This window comes from Hyla sarda, chromosome 2 (assembly GCF_029499605.1).
Source record: "Hyla sarda isolate aHylSar1 chromosome 2, aHylSar1.hap1, whole genome shotgun sequence".
Classification (NCBI taxonomy): domain Eukaryota; kingdom Metazoa; phylum Chordata; class Amphibia; order Anura; family Hylidae; genus Hyla; species Hyla sarda.
This window is the reverse complement of record NC_079190.1, coordinates 423,248,754-423,266,233: the sequence shown is the minus strand read 5'-3', so window position 1 is coordinate 423,266,233 and position 17,480 is coordinate 423,248,754. Positions and strand designations below refer to the sequence as shown.

General features: G+C 44.4%; 1 protein-coding gene and 1 long non-coding RNA gene across 2 annotated transcripts in view; both read left to right on the top strand.

Annotated features, from left to right (window-relative positions):
- The window catches only part of LOC130356860 (uncharacterized), a 126,693-nt gene that overhangs the window by 94,589 nt on the left and 14,624 nt on the right, over positions 1-17,480 (top strand). The gene's annotated exons all lie outside the window — the stretch shown is intronic.
- On the top strand, positions 3,033-4,129 carry MID1IP1 (MID1 interacting protein 1). Its single transcript, XM_056558915.1, has one exon. It carries the CDS (start codon positions 3,403-3,405, stop codon positions 3,856-3,858), a length of 456 nt encoding a protein of 151 aa, XP_056414890.1. The 5' UTR covers positions 3,033-3,402; the 3' UTR covers positions 3,859-4,129.

Below are 17,480 nucleotides of genomic sequence, written 5' to 3'. Positions count from 1 at the left end.
CCTGCCGTGAAGCAGAGCTGAGTCAGTGTCGGCTCTCTGCTATATGGGTTCTGCTGTACACGCTATTTAATGTCGGTTCTGCTATACAGACTCTGTAGCACATGTAGTGTCTGTAGTACACGTGCAAGTTTCACAGTTTCAACTCTGCTATACAATGACAATGCTGTGCAGCTTCGGCTCTGCTATGCGGCAGGGAGTTGCGTCTGAGGGAGAATCGTCTGAGGCATGACGGCGTTTTGGATGAGGGAGTTTCGTAGGAGGGAGTTGTGGCTGAAGGATGACAGCGATTGGTGTGAGGGAGGAGGCGGGACAACGTTTCACCTGACGGAGGGCGGAGTTACGACTGACGGAGATTGGTCCGAGGGAGGAGGCGGGATGCCGTTTCACCTGACGGAGGACGGAGTTGCAGCTGATGACTGACGGTGATTGGTGTGAAGGAGGAGGCGGGATGCCGTTTCACCTGACGGAGGACGGAGTTGCGGCTGACGACTGACGGCAATTGGTCCGAGGGAGGAGGCGGCACGCCGTTTCACCTGACGGAGGACGGAGTTGCGGCTTACGACTGACGGCAATTGGTCCGAGGGAGGAGGCGGGACGCTGTTTCACCTGACGGAGGACGGCGTTGCGACTGACGGCAATTGGTCCGAGGGAGGAGGCGGGACGCTGTTTCACCTGACAGAGGACGGAGTTACGACTGAGGACTGACAATGTCCTGAAATGGGCACCGTATATGTGGATTACACCTGGCATACATATCTGATCCACATGTGCTGACATTCTTTATTATTAACCATTTCAATTCTAAGGTGGACAGTAACAATGTTCACCACATAGGATGACTTTTTCAGGAGCCTGCAGGTAATGTATGCAAAAAGATGGTGTAGATTGGCATAAACGAAGGTGATATCATCCGAGTACATGCACTGAGCAGACAACACTAAACTGTGTGAACAGAACCGAACACACCTTGCGTCTATGTGGATATACCTTCAGGCTCTCGTGTTTTTATGTTAGAGCAGTGTTTCCCAACCAGGGTGCCTCCAGCTGTTGCAAAACTACAACGCCCAGCATGCCCGGACAGCCTTTGGCTGTCCGGGCATGCTGGGAGTTGTAGTTTTGCAACAGCTGGAGGCACCCTGGTTGGGAAACACTGCATTAGAGGCTGGGATGTCCCTGTCCACTCCTCATAATGATCTGAGCAGAACACAGGAGTCATTGGGAGAATCATATGTTAGAAAAGGATCTGCTGCTGACTGTACATAAAATACATAGCTAGAGCCTGACCTCCTTTCCCATGGCGTCACCCTCCTCCCCCTCCTTCTTGTATCCTGGAAGCAGCTGCAATGTAGATTAATGTTTAATTCTTACTTCCCTTCCAAGAAGACAGTCAATGATCAATGTCTACTATCTGCACCTCACTGCCAGAAGATAGATAGATAGATCAATAGATATGAGATAGATAGATATGAGATAGATATGAGATAGATAGATATGAGATAAATAGATATGAGATAGATAGATATGAGATAGATAGATATGAGATAGATAGATATGAGAGAGATAGATATGAGATAGATAGATATGAGATAGATATGAGATAGATAGATATGAGATAAATAGATATGAGATAGATAGATATGAGATAGATAGATATGAGATAGATATGAGATAGATAGATATGAGATAGATAGATATGAGATAGATAGATATGAGATAGATAGATAGATAGATAGATATGAGATAGATAGATAGATATGAGATAGATAGAAGATAGATAGATATGAGATAGATAGATATGAGATAGATAGAAGATAGATATGATAGATAGATAGATATGAGATAGATAGATATGAGATAAATAGATATGAGATAGATAGATATGAGATAGATAGATATGAGATAGATAGATATGAGATAGATAGATAGATAGATATGAGATAGATAGATATGAGATAGATAGATAGATATGAGATAGATAGAAGATAGATAGATATGAGATAGATAGATATGAGATAGATAGAAGATAGATAGATATGAGATAGATAGAAGATAGATATGATAGATAGATAGATAGATATGAGATAGATAGATATGAGATAGATAGATATGAGAGAGATAGATATGAGATAGATAGATATGAGATAGATACAGTAGATAGATATGAGATAGATAGATACAGTAGATAGATATGAGAGAGATAGATATGAGATATAGATAGATATGACATAGATAGATACAGTAGATAGATATGAGAGAGATAGATATGAGATAGATAGATACAGTAGATAGATAGATATGACAGATAGATTCAGTAGATAGATACAGTAGATAGATATATATGAGATAGACAGAATGAGATAGATAGATATGAGATAAATATAAGATAGATACAGTAGATAGATAGATATGAGATAGATAGATACAGTAGATAGATAGATATGAGAGAGATAGATACAGTAGATAGATAGATGTGAGATAGATAGATATGAGATAGATAGATAGATAGATAGATATGAGATAGATAGATACATAGAGATAGATAGATATGAGATAGATAGATACAGTAGATAGATATGAGATAGATAGATAGATAGATATGAGATAGATAGATACAGTAGATAGATATGAGATAAATATAAGATAGATCCAGTAGATAGATAGATATGAGATAGATAGATATGACATAGACAGATATTAGATAGATATGAGATAAATCTAAGATAGATACAGTAGATAGATAGATATGAGATAGATAGATATGAGATAGATATGAGATAGATAGATATGAGAGATAGATATGAGATAGACAGATATTAGATAGATATGAGATAAATCTAAGATAGATACAGTAGATAGATATGAGATAGATAAATATGAGACAGACAGACAGACATTATACGGACATATAGCAGAGGCACAGACAGCAGTGCCCCATCCCCGTGTAGTTGTGTCATGGATGCCCCAGTCTGTGCTCTGTGAGGGGCCGAGCATGATGCAAGGAGTGAGGGGATTTACCAAGCAGCAGCCCGATCTCCTTACTGGCAGGCGGCGTGTGAGGTGAGAAGGAGGGGGCGGGGCGTCGCCTCTTATAGTCGGTGTTACCCTCGGTCATTCGGATCCGTGAACCGGCTGCATCCTGCTGTACTGCAAGGGGCTGGCACTTGGAGCTGCACCTTTCTGTGCGGGTATATATTGTGGCGGGCACCATAGCTGGTACATGGAGAGGAGATAAGGAGTGGCTCACAGCGCACTGACTCAGCTCTCCTCACGGCCGCCTCCTGTGCTGAGCATTAGTGTTCTCCTCCAGCTGGATGCACATTGCTAGTGACAGCCATCAGCACCGGCAGCAGAGCGGATTGTACTGTCCTCAGGAGCCGCCATCTCTACCCATCCAGCGCAGCCATGATGCAGATCTCGGATTCCCACAACCAGAAGCGTTCATTGTTCAATGCCATGAACAGGTTTATCGGGGCTGTGAATAACATGGACCAGACTGTCATGGTGCCCAGCCTGCTGAGGGACGTCCCTCTGGACATGGAGGAGATGAAGGAAGAGGTGACTAATGGGGCCGCCAACTATTACAGCCGGAGAGACATGCACAGCTACTACATCCTGCTGAAGTCTATCAGGAATGACATCGAGTGGGGCATCCTGCAGGGGGACGACAGGAAAAAGGACAAAGTCACCCACATGGACATGGTGAGGCTGGAGGACTCTGATGGGGAGGAGGACCTGGAGAAGCTCTTCCACTACCATCTCACTGGACTGCACACAGTGCTGAGCAAGCTCACCAGGAAAGCCAACATGCTCACCAACAGATACAAGGAGGAGATCGGATTTGGCAGCTGGGGCCATTGACTATAGGAGCCTTTTACTCTCCTAATTCTTAGTATCATATTTTTATTATTTTATGATGGGTTCTGGTTTCTTTGTAATAATGTTTTTTTATAATATTATTTGCTGAAGAGTTAGACGACTGTGGAGGATTGTGGGAGCTTGGGGATCATATTTAGTGACATCCGTCTAATTTATTCCTTTAGGAGGTTTCGGTAGTAATGGTGGTATGAGTAAGGCGTCCTGTCATCCACCTCTCTGGGTGGCACAGAGATGCAGTGACTAAGAGTCCATCTAGCACAGCCCCGCTTAACCCTCGCCTTGCCACGGACTAGCAAGAAAAATGTCATTTTCTAGATCCCTTAATTAATCGCTACGGTTGCGACGTCTCCTGGCATCATGATGCATGGACCCTCCTTTTGTTTCATGGTGCATCAATGTTGCAGTTAGCTTATTAGGGTCACCGGGAGTTAATATACCGATGATTCGACATCTCTGGTTATTAGGAGAAAAGACCCAAGTGTATTCTGTTCCTTCCCCATGGTTATTAGGAGCCTGGGAACGGTATGGGCAGAAGGGTGGGGTGCAGTGGTAGAAATTCTAGTGCGGATTGCATCAGCCTTTCATGATTTTGCACTACTTTATTTTAATTTTTTTGTAAACAAAGTACTATGTAAATATGAATCGCTTATTTTGCACTGTATATCATGCAGGAGCGGAGGATGAGAGGTGCGCGGCAAAGGCAACACCACTGTAACTACAATGGGGCTCATGCATCAGTAAGCATTCATTTGACGTGTGTGATCCGCCATGTATGAAACGTAACAGTGGAAGACAATAGACCACAGAATCTATACCGTAGTGGCGTGCCAGACGTTCCCCGATAAATATATTAAAAACCCAGACTGACCACCCAATACACAATTTTAAAGCTCTTACTATTGACCGATCCGTTATGCCCGATTGATACACGAGCCCCCAATGGATACACACTTCTCCGTGTGGTCCGCCCTTTATTGTTCCGCACGTCGGCGACATACAAGCAGGCAACTGAGGCTGTTGTTAAGCCAATGACATACGGACTGGACTCTTCAATTACTTCTTAACGAGTTGGAACTAATGATACACGGGTGACATGGTCAGCTAGAATGTGGAATGGTTCCTTGTTATATGCAGAATAACGAGAAGAAAAAAAAAACGAAAAAAGTCGAATGATGCCTTTTTTTTTATTTTGTTTAAATATTCTATTTTAATAAATAACACAAGGTGTTACTTACCTTCCATGTATGTGTTTATTTTTTTAATGACGTTATGTAAATACAGATGGTAGATGGCAATATCTGCTTTGATTTAGAACGGAAGTAACTGCACCAATCACAGCAGATCCAAAGGATAAGGGACTAACTTAGGGACATAGCGTGGTACTGTTGCTATGCAGCTTTGTCTTATTGTAGGAGAACAGGGATTGCTGGGCGATCCTCCCTCCGGATGGAACATGAGACCTGCCAGAACATTCCATTAAAAGTTCCTACAGAAAACCAGCGAGCCAAGTTGCCGTGAAATGCACACAGAGCATTGACGTATAGAATATGATTTTATATATATATATATATATTTATTTATTCACACGCAAGTGATACAGTATCTCTCTCTGTCTATCTATGTATCTGCCAATCTATCCATAAATCTACTTGTCTGTCTTCATATTACAATTCTTAAATCATCCACTTTACTATGTATTCTGCAATCACAAATCTCTTAAAATGCTATATTGCCATGGTCTGTAATTTGCCGTCCTCCAGCTGTTGCAAAACTACAACTCCCAGCATGCCCGGACAGCCGTTGGCTGTCCGTGCATGCTGGGGGTTGTAGTTTTGCAACAGCTGGCGGTCCACAGTTTAGAGAACTAGGCTTTACAGTATTATATTAAGCTTTTAGAGGATGCCCCATAAGTATCTAGTGATGCCCATTGATTACTAACTATTAAGCCGCAATGCTTCATTTTCCCAGTGCTGCAGGGAAACAAGCAATTACGTTGCAGTTCCATCACTATAGCAGCGTGACAGCGCTCCCCGCCTCCACCGATCAGCTTAAAGAGGTACTCCGGTGGCAAACATTTTTTTTCTTTTTCAATGATTTCTATTAAAAAAATCTTTATCCTTCCAGTACTTTTTAGCAGCTGTATGCTACAGAGGAAATTATTTTCTTTTTGAATTTCTTTTTTGTCTTGTCCACAGTGTTCTCTGCTGACACCTGATGCCCGTGTCAGGTACTGTCCAGAGCAGCACAGGTTTGCAATGGGGATTTTCTCCTGCTGTGGACGGTTCCTGATATGGGCATCAGGTGTCAGCAGAGAGCACTGTGGAGCAGAAAAAAAAGAAATTCAAAAAGAAAATAATTTCCTCTGTAGCATACAGCTGTTAAAAAAGTACTGGAAGGGTAAAGATTTTTTAGGCTGCATTCACACTTTATTTTTACATTACGGGTGCCGGATCCGGCTGGGGGAGGGGCAAACCCCAGCCGGACTAGTGCTGAACCCCATTTACTTTAATCAACCGACCGGAGTCAAGCGGGGACTCCGGTCGGCTCATTATTGACCCGTATCCGGTTTTGTGACCGGACCTAAAACCGTAGTATAGGTCGGTCAGGAAACCGCATATGGGTCAAAAATTAGCTGACCGGAGTCACCGTTTGACTTCGGTCGGCTCATTAAAGTAAATGGAGTTCAGCGCTGTTCCAGCTGGGGGAGGGGCAAACCGGGCTCTCCCGTACCCCAGCCAGATCCGGCACTCGTTGGTTCCAAATGGCACTCCTCATGTTTGCAACCTGGTCACAGCTAAACATCTTTATAGGGATGTATTCACACAGGGTAACATTAAGAGATACAAACATGTCTTTATCCTTTGTGTGTGAACTAAACATACCAGAATGTGGTGCTTTTTACATTTTAATCCATTTTTTTTATATATGGTCATAAATGTAACTAAAAAGTAAAATGAGGATGACTTGAGTGAATCTTCATTTTAGTCCCTGAAGCAGTATTCATAAAGGGGTTATCCAGCTTAGAGAAATGTATCCCCTCTTAAAAGGATAAGGGATGAGTGCCAGATCGCAAGTTGGGAGTTCAACCACTGGGACCCCCACGATCTGCTGGCGCCCTGGCTTTCGGCACTCGTCCTCCATTCATCTCTATGGGAGAGCCAAAGCGATGTCTCCGGTATCTCTGTCTTTCTTAGGCTAAGTTTCCACTTGTTTTTTTTCTGGCAGTTTTTGAATATCTGCCACTACAGTTTTTGAGCCAAAGTCAGAAGTGGATCCATAAGGGAGGAGAAGTGTAAGTCCTTCCTATATATGTCCTATTCCTTTTGAGTACACTTCTGGCTTTGGCTCAAAAACTGCAGTGGCAGTATTCCAAGAACTGCCAGAAAAAAAAACAAATGGAAACTTAGCCTCATAGGGATATATGGAGGGGGCGTGTTGAACACCTCTTCATGTGGTGGTCGCACAGCTCCGTGCTAGAGGAGAGCAAGGGCTCCAGGCAGGAGATCTTAAGGGGTGGGGGGTGTTGGGGGGGGGGGCAACAGTCAGAACCCTCGGGATCTGACATTTATTCCCTATCCTTTGAATAAGGGATAACATTTTCTAATCTGGACTACTTTTAGTGCCTGTGAAGTCTATTAGGCTTAAGGACATTCTAGGAAATAAGTATCAGATACCAATCCTTGGAGTATTTTCTTGCTGGAAATACCTGTCGTACTGCATTGCTGATCTCAATTGATACACCGGTTGCGATGCGCTAGGCTGAATGAAAGTTTCCTATGACTCATCAATCCTCACTAAGAACTGGATTAACATCGGTGATGCTGAGAAGCTTAGTAGTTACAAAAAGGAGGAGAGCATTAAGTTTGTTACATAACAGGTCACTTTTACTATTCTTGTATTCCACGTGTAATTACCACAGAACAGAGGCCCCTTTTCCCCAATCTGCAGAAGGGGATCTGTGCATGGGCAGAAACAAGTACATGCTCTAATTGAACATTATAGAGAGTGCTAACGTTTGCCATCACTTTTCCTCTAGACATGAAGGGCATGAGATTTTAAAGGATCTTCCTCTAGTTCTGGTCTAACTTCAAGAATCATAGATTCATAAAAGATTAATAACATATCCTGACAATATACTATACATGTTACTGTTGGTAAAACCCATTTTAACCATTTAAAGGGAATTATACATGAGCACTCATCCCCTATCCACAGAATCCTGTGGATAGGGGATACATGTTTGATGATGGGGGATCCCGGCTCTTTCCATGCATGGGGCAACCTCCACTCCATGCACGGATTACTGTCAACCACGTGACGAAGAGGGGGCTGACACGCCCCTCCATGTATCTCTATAGGACAGCCCGAGATACACAAACACTGTATCTCCTCTCTCATAGGGATACATGGAGGAGGGTCTCGGCCACTGCTTCATGCTGTGGTCAACAGTAGAGAGGAGAGAGGCGGGGTGCTGGGCAGGAGATTGCAGGGGGTCCAAGCAGTTAGACCCCCGCAATCAGACATTTATCCCCAATCCACAGAATCTGTCCACAGATTCTGTGGTTAGCAGAAGTGAGATAAGTACTCATGTATTGGAGTTCCCCTTTAACATGGTTGTTATCTCAATGGTGCACAAAATAGCTCACCCCAAGATTAAAAATAATCCCATGTCCACAGGATAGGGGCTAAGTCATTGATTGGCAGAAGTCTGACAAATGAACCCCCCCCCCCACACCATTCACAAGAACAGAAGTCAAATGCCTTAGAGTAAATTGATGTAGAAGCAGTGCACATGCTGGACCACTGCTTTTTTCATTCTCTATGGGACTTACAAGCATTGCCAAGATATGAACTGTATTATGTCTGGAAGCTCCATAGACAGTGCATGGTGTAGTGGCCAGTCATGTGCACTGCCTCTCCATTCACTCGGAGGACATTTCACCTCTCTTGTCGTGTTAGTGGTGTGTAGGTTTATACTGCACATGACAAAGGGTGAGGGGACCAAGCTGAATTAAAGGGGTTATCCTGACATTAAAAATGATCCCCTATCCACAGATAATAGTTGAGTCTGAACACTGGGACCTCAACCTATCAGCTAGTTATATTTTATCCCATGGATAGGGGATTATTTGTAATCTCAGGAAGCATATAGCTTTTCTTACCTGTCTGCCTGTCCATTTGTTTTGGGGTCTGAGGCATGTTTTTTTTTTTTGTTATACTTCCTAGTTGAGCAGTTGCTCAGCACAACAATTCCCAGAATGCATTGTTTTCCCTCAGCTCTTCATCACAGTCCTCCTACCCTGTCTGTTACGCTCCCACCGCATTCCTGCCAGTCAACTGGTCAGAGATGACATAATCCGGGTGGTGCTTAAACTCAGAGACAAGATCTAGCCACACCTCCTGAGACAGCAGAGGATTATGGGCTGTCTTGGGACAGAGGGAAAAATTGAGGAGTTACTGAGACAACACCACACTGAAAATAAAAGAACTACACACCTTCCTGAAACCTGTACAATTTATGATAAAACTAAAGTTCTACATCTTTTGAGCTCTAGCTAGTACTGCAGTTTAAATTCATTTATGGGACTAAACCACTTGTATTTTGATGATCAGTAGTGTTTCTAGAAGGCCAGACATCTACTGGATAGGCCATCAATATTTAATTTCTTTAAAGGGAACCAATCATCAAATTTTACCCTATATAACGATTTGCAAATCGTTACATAGGGTAAAATCTTTATCTTCACCATCCCCAGGGGACGTTCCTGCCTGCGGGCATGATGAGGATATGAACTTATATCCTGCTTCCCGCCATGCTCTTAAGTAGTCCTCTAGGCAGGGAGCTCCTTTCACCTAGTCCAGTGTCTTCGGCCACAGCGACGCCCCCTCGGCTTGATTGACGGGTGGCATCAGCGCTCTGCTCACTGAACAGACAGCAGAGCGATGATGCGGCCCGTCAATCAAGCGGAGGGGGTGTCGCTGTCGGCCGAAGACACGGGACTAGGTGAGAAGAGCTTTTATAAGTTCATATCCTCACCATCCCCGCAGGCAGGAGCGTCCCCCGGGATGGTGAGGATAAAGATTTTACCCTATATAATGCTTTGCCAAGCGTTATATAGGGTAAAATCTGATGATTGGTTCCCTTTAAAGGGGTATTCCAGGATTTTATATTTAGCCTTTGAGCCCATGATGCTTTAGTTATAATATTGTGTAATATGCTTCTGTTATTTTTGTGTCCCATTTTTTCCTGTTTCCATGCATGGGACCCACACTTGAAAGTGCTGTTGGAATGTCCGTTTATTTGTTTTTGTATTTTTCTGTTTAGGTGTATATTCACACACAAGATTGTTCTGATCAGTTTGCTATTCTCCCTGGATAGGGAATAGTTAATGCTCAGAACCAATGATAACTCTTTATTTTAACCAGAGTTCTCCTGCATTCTGGTGCTGGTTATTTGTGCAATACATTTCATGGCTGCTTGAGCATGCACCTATTTTAGCGATGGTTAAATAGTCTTGTTTATTGTAGATTTTAGTCTGTGTTACAGCTGTCGGTTTTTAGGATATGTATGTCCGTTCTGCTTAGTCTGTGTTCACACTGTGAGTCTGCTTTTACCTGTGCTCTGTATGTTATAATTCCTGTTTGGTATCCTGGAGTCTATTCAGACTCATCCGGTTCTAGTTTATTTTTTTTATGTATTATCTCTGTTTCTTACTAGGTCAGCATCCTGATCAAGCGGGGGAGTGTGCCCGCTGGCTAGTAGTCTATTTGGCTTTATTATGCTGTCTACTCCTTTTGTGGAGTGGGTGTCCAGTTTGTTTCTGTTCTGTGTCCCTGTGTGAATAGTGTCCTATGTTACCTGATCTGTGTAGTGTTTTAGATTTCAGTTCTTCTGTATATCCCCTTCATTTCCTGGATCCTGCTGTATACTCTTAGTCCTGTCCATACTTCGTCCTGTTCATTTAATCATGTTTGCCGTTTATCTGGATTCCGGTTTATGAACTGTTTGTCAGTACACTATATTCTTCCCTGTTCGTGAGTTTATATTAAACAGTCATGGCTGTAAATGTTGGCACCTCTGAAATTTTTCTAAAAAATGAAGTACCGTATTTATTGGGGTATACCATGCGCCCTCATTTTACCAAGGATATTTGGGTAAAAAAAGTTTTTTACCCAAATATCCTTGGTAAATTGAGGGTGCGTGTGTGTGCATGCGTAAACCCCGATACACTGTTTCTGACCCCGCAGAAGCCCCCAGGAAAGGCAGGGGGAGAGAGGCCGTCGCTGCCCGCTTCTCTCCCCCTGCCTTTCCTGGGGTCTAGAGCCCTGCTGCTGCCGCTTCTCTCCCGCTGGCTATCTGTGCCACTGCCCGTTCTCTCCCCCTGACTATCGGTGCCGGCGCCGATATCCAGGGGGAGAGAAGCAGTGCCGGCAATGGGGCAGCGGCGCTGATAGCCAGGGGGAGAGAAGGGGCAGCGGCACCCATTACTGGCGCCGCTGCCCCGTTGCCTCCCCCATCCCCGGTTGTATAATTACCTGTTGCCGGGGTCGGGTCCGCGCTGCTTCAGGCCTCCGGTGTGCGTCCCCTGCGTCGTTGCTATGCACGGCGCGGCGCAATGACGAGTGACGTAATTGCGTCTTGCAGCGCATAGCAACGACGCAGGGGACGCACACCGGAGGCCTGAAGCAGCGCGGACCCGACCCCGGCAACAGGTAACTATACAACAGGGGATGGGGGAGGCAACGGGGCAGCGGTGCCGGCAATTGGTGCCGCTGCCCCTTCTCTCCCCCTGTCTGTAGGCGCCACTGCCCCATTGCCGGCGCCGCTTCTCTCCCCCGGCTATTGGCGCCGGCAATGGGGCAGCGGCACCGATAGCCAGGGGGAGTAAACGGGCAGCGGCACCGATAGCCAGGGGGAGAGAAGGGCCGGCAGCAGGGCTCTAGACCCCAGGACAGGCAGGGGCAGAGAAGCCGGCAGCGACGGCAGGTCTCTGCACCTGCAAAGCTGCTGCAGTTCATTGATTTAAAGTGCCCGCTTTAAATAATTGAACTGCAGCGGCTTATCGGCGTATAACACGCAGATAGACTTTAGGCTAAAAATTTTAGCCTAAAAAGTGCGTGTTTTAGCCTAAAAAGTGCGCCGATAAATACGGTATTTATCACAAAAAAGGATTGCAGTAACACATGTTTTGCTATACACATGTTTATTCCCTTTGTGTGTATTGGAACTAAACAAAAAAAAGGGAGGGGAAAAAGCAAATTTGACATAATGTCACACCAAACTCCAAAAATGGGCTGGACAAAATTATTGTCACCCTTTCAAAATTGTGGAAAAATAAGATTGTTTCAAGCATGTGATGCTCCTTTAAACTCACCTGGGGAAAGTAACAGGTGTGGGCACAATAAAAATCAAATCTGAAAGCAGATAAAAAGGAGAGAAGTTCACTTAGTCTTTGCTTTGTTTGTCTGTGTGTGCCACACTAAGCATGGACAACAGAAAGAAATGAAGAGAACTGTCTGAGGACTTGAGAACCAAAATTGTGGAAAAATATCATCTCAAGGTTACAAGTCCATCTCCAGAGATTTAGATTTGCCTTTGTCCACAGTGCGCAACATTATCAAGAAGTTTGCAACCCATGGCACTGTAGCTAATCTCCCTGGGCGTGGACAGAAAAGAAAAATTGATGAAAGGTGTCAACGCAGGATAGTCCAGATGGTGGATAAGCAGCCCTAAACATCTTCCAAAGATATTCAAGCTGTCCTGCAGGCTCAGGGAGCATCAGTGTCAACGTGAGCTATATGTCGGCATTTAATTGAAATGAAACGCTATGGCAGGAGACTTAGGAGGACCCCACTGCTGACACAGAGACTTAAAAAAGCAAGACTACATTTAGCAAAAATTAACTTGAATAAGCCAAAATCCTTCTGGGAAAATGTCTTGTGGACAGATGAGATCAAGATAGAGCTTTTTGGTAAAGCACATCATTCTACTGTTTACCGAAAATGGAATGAGGCCTACAAAGAAAAGAACACAGAACCTACAGTGAAATATGGTGGAGGATCAATGATGATTTGGGGTTGTTTTGCTGCGTCTGGCACTGGGTGCCTTGAATGTGTGCAAGGCTTCATAAAATCGGAGGATTACCAACAGATTTTGGGTTGCACTGTACAGCCCAATGTCAGAAAGCTGGGTTTGCGTCCGAGATCTTGGGTCTTCCAGCAGGACAATTACCCCAAACATACGTCAAAAAGCACCAGAAATGGATGGCAACAAAGCGCTGGAGAGTTCTGAAGTGGCCAACAATGAGTCCAGATCTAAATCCCATTGAAAACCTGTGAAGAGATCTTTAAATTGCTGTTGGGAAAAGTCACCCTTCCAATAAGAGAGACCTGGAGCAGTTTTCAAAGGAAGAGTGGTCCAACATTCCGGCTGAGAGGTGTAAGAAGCTTATTGATGGTTATAGGAAGCCACTGATGTCAGTTATTTTTTCCAAAGGGTGTGCAACCAAATATTAAGTTATGGGTGCCAATAATTTTCTCCAGCCCATTTTTGAAGTTTGGTGTGACATTATGTCCAATTAACTTTTTTCTTTCCTTATTTGTTTAGTTCCAATCCACACAAAGGGAATAAACATGTGTATAACAAAATATGTGTTACTGTAATCCTTTTCTGTGAGAAATAGGGGTGCCAACATTTACGACCATGACTGTATCTGGTTGTCTGGTAGTTTTCACATTCTGTTTCTGGTCTGTGACTGACTAAGTATATTATTAGTTTTTTTCACCACTTCTGTCAGGATCCGGACTGGTATGCAGCGAGGACACTGGAGGTGGATCCTCTGTGTCAGTGGGGTGATGACGTGGGACGTACCAGGGGAACGGAATCTAAGGGGTTACTGGTTTTCACCAAAGCCCGCCGCAAAGCGGGATGGACTTGCAGCGGCAGGTAACCCCCAGGTCGTTCCACCCGATAGCGACTCAACCCCAACTGACAGCTGAGTCAGGCGCGGTACACAGGGACAAGGCAAGAGCAAGGTTGGACGTAGCAGAAGGTCAGGGCAGGCAGCAAGAGTCGTAGTCAGGGGCAACAGCAGAAGGTCTGGGTACACAGGCTTGGGAACACAATAAACTCTTTCTCAGGGCACTAAGGCAACAAGATCCAGCAAGGACAGGAAGGGGAAGTGGGTTTTTATTCACATGGAGCAGGTGGGAGCTAATTAGGAAGATTGGGCCTGGCACCAATTAGCGGTGCACTGGCCCTTTAAATCTGAGAGCCCCGGCGCGCGCGCGCCCTAGAGAGCGGGGCCGCGCGCACCGGGACCCAGCAGGAGATCGGGACAGGTGAGTGGGATGTGGTGCGATCCGCGAGCGGGCACGTCCCGCAAAAAAGGCACGAGCAGGGTTTATTTGTGCGTTTTTGTTTACACATTTCTGCTGATTTTGAGTTGCAATCCACTGATTTTGGCAATACACATGATATGGAAGGGTTTTATGAACTGTGCCTTTTTGTGAAAAGGTGCAAAAAAGGTACAAAGCCACTTAACAGTATCTAAAGTACACCAGCCCAGACTTAGCTTAGCTTTATGGTGTATGTGAAGAGTAAAATTTCAGAAAATGTGACCTGCACAAAAGTTATGAAATGCTCTGCGACCATTTAAAGGGGTTGTGCGCTGCCCTAATTACTCCGAACGCTGTGTGCGGGCTTCCGCGTTCCCTTTGTGACATCTCGCCCGCCCCCTCGTGACGTCACGCCCGCCCCCTCTACCAAAGTCTATGGGAAGGGGGCATGACAGCGGTCGCGCCCCCTTCCCATAGACTTTCGTTGAGGGGGCGGGTGTGACGTCACGCCCGGCGGCTGCGAACACGGAAGTCCGCACACAGGGTTCGAAGTAATGAACTTCCGGACACTGTGAGGGGAGCTCCGAAAGTCAGGGCAGCGCAAAATCCCTTTAATAAATTTGGTGCTCCTACACATTACCAGCGCACAAAAAAAGGTGTAGAAAAATGCTTCACTTACACCTACAATGATAAATGCCCCCCTGGGTGCCTAATAATCACTTATTAACATCCTATATAAGGCACCCAAGAAATAGTAACAAAGATAATAGCTCACAAATCTTTATTAAGTAAAATCTATATATATAAAACTCAACGTGTGTGTATGTATGTATGTATGTATGTGTGTATGTTCCACAAAAACTTCCAAACGGCTAAAGATATTAACATGAAACTTGGCACACATGTTACTTATATGTCAACAACAAACATAGGATAGGTGATTTAACCCTTACTCACCCCCATTTGCCAGGGGCGGGGTTTATGTTTAAAGTCCCGTACAAGTCTGGAAAATATATGTTACTGCATAACTTCCAAACGGCTTGAGATATTTTGATAATACTTGGTTACATGTTACTTATATGTCCACTTAAAATATAGGATAGTTAATTTAACCCTTAACTACCCCCATTTGTGAGTGTCAGGGTTTTTGTTTAAAGTCCCATGCAAATCAATGGGAAATGTATGTTCTCACATAACTTCTGTACGGCTGGAGATATTTCAATACCTGGTACACATATTACAGGTCGGGATAGGAGGTCATGATAGGAGGACAGGATGGTCGGGATAGGAGGACGGGATAGGAGGATGGGATATGAGGATGGGATATGAGGACGGGATATGAGGACGGGATAGAAGGACGGGATAGGAGGACAGGGATAGGAGGACAGGATAGGAGGACGGGATAGGAGGTCGGGATAGGAGGCTGGGATAGGAGGTCGAGAAAGGAGGACAGGATCGGAGGTTGAGATAGGAGGTGGAGATAGGAGGACAGGATAGGGGGTTGAGATAGGAGGACGGGATAGGAGGTCGAGATAGGAGGTCAAGATAGGAGGACGGGATAGAAGGTCGAGATAGGAGGGCGGGATAGGAGGTCGGGATAGGAGGTCGGGATAGGAGATTGAGATAGGAGGACGGGATAGGAGGTCGAGATAGGAGGTCGAGATAGGAGGCCGGGATAGGAGGACGCCATAGGAGGACGTGATAGGAGGTCGAGATAGGAGGACGGGATAGGAGGTCGGGGTATGAGGACGGGATATGGGTTTGGGATATGACAACAATATATGGGGATGTAATTTGAAGTCAAAAGCTTCCTCCTTTGTTGATTTTCCTCCCCAACAAGGATGAGGAAGGAAAAACCGGGCAACGCCGGGTACTCAGCTAGTTATACATATATAAAAAAAAATACATAGAAATAGGAATGTTATGTTATATATACCCCTAAATGCTAACACTCAGTCTGCACTATAATCACACATTGTGGCATCATAAATCAATACAGGTCAGGACAGGCCCCAACACATGTTTTGCACACTTGCTTCTGGTGAATCTACTGGTCTCAAACTATTTGTATTCCAGTTACCCAGTTATTTATATAGTTCACAGAAACACCTAACCATTCATTTAACTCAGAACATTAACTCAATCATGAGAACAAGTAAATTCCACCATCCATAGAAAACAATGAAAGTACAGCACTGGAAATGCGGTGATAAAAAGGTATTGGACATTGTATTGGGCAAGTATTGCATTCAATGGTTGGATGATTGTACTGGTCCTACTGATTTAGTTATTGTTTTGGTTATTATGATTGATTTGGTGTTTCTTTGAACTATACAGTGGTTGTTTAAGGATCCAGGAGCTCTGGCAGAAGTGAGGTTTATTTTATTTTTTATTTTGGTGCACACTTTAAATGATGTGTGTATGGGTGGGTGGAGGGGGGGGGTCAGACTATAAACTTATGGAGGTGCTATCTACATAAATGATGGGATATTTATCTAAAGGATCGTCTGCCTGCCTAAATGAGAGGCTATCTACCTAATGGAGGGCATCCTACCTAAAGGACAGGCTAGCTAAAGGAAGGAATATCTACCTTAAGGATGTGCTATCTAACTAATGGAGGGCCTATCTACCTAAAGAAGGGGTTATCTATCCATAAGAATGGCAACCTATATTGTGAAGGGGCTACATAACTAATAAGGGTATGTGCCTATCCACGTAATGAAGGAAGGGAGGTTTGCCTATGGGGAAGGGGGTGATATTTGGTAGAAAGGGGGGCAATATTAGAGGGAGGGGGATCTACCTATCTGATATGGGGGACAATAGTGCAAAGGGGCCCTATTAAGTGGGAGGGTGACCCCCTCTCTGTCCCTGCACATGAGAAGCAGGCATTTGTGTGCTCCTCCACCCAATTTTATTTAGGTAAGGGTCCTATAAAACAAACTTTGTAGCGCATAGGGAAAGGAAACTGAACTAACTTCAGGTAAAAGAATTTGGAGATTGAGATTACTAGCTAACCAAATGTCACACATATATGCGTGTAATACGCTGAAATATTTAGGTAAAATGCATATGAATCAAACAGATTTATATTTTCATGTATATAAATGAGTATCACACACACAACCAAGCCCAAAATATCTTGTTTATCTGAGCATCTGCATTTGATTTGTGTCTATGAATCATGTCCTGTATCTGGCTGTACGGCCTGGTTTTTTTTAATAGAGAATGAAGGAAGGCAAACTCCTTATGGAAAGGAAATATGTAAC

Excerpts from the sequence above, each read along its gene's own strand:
- MID1IP1 (XM_056558915.1), top strand. The coding sequence starts at position 3,403 with ATGATGCAGATCTCGGATTCCCACAACCAGAAGCGTTCATTGTTCAAT.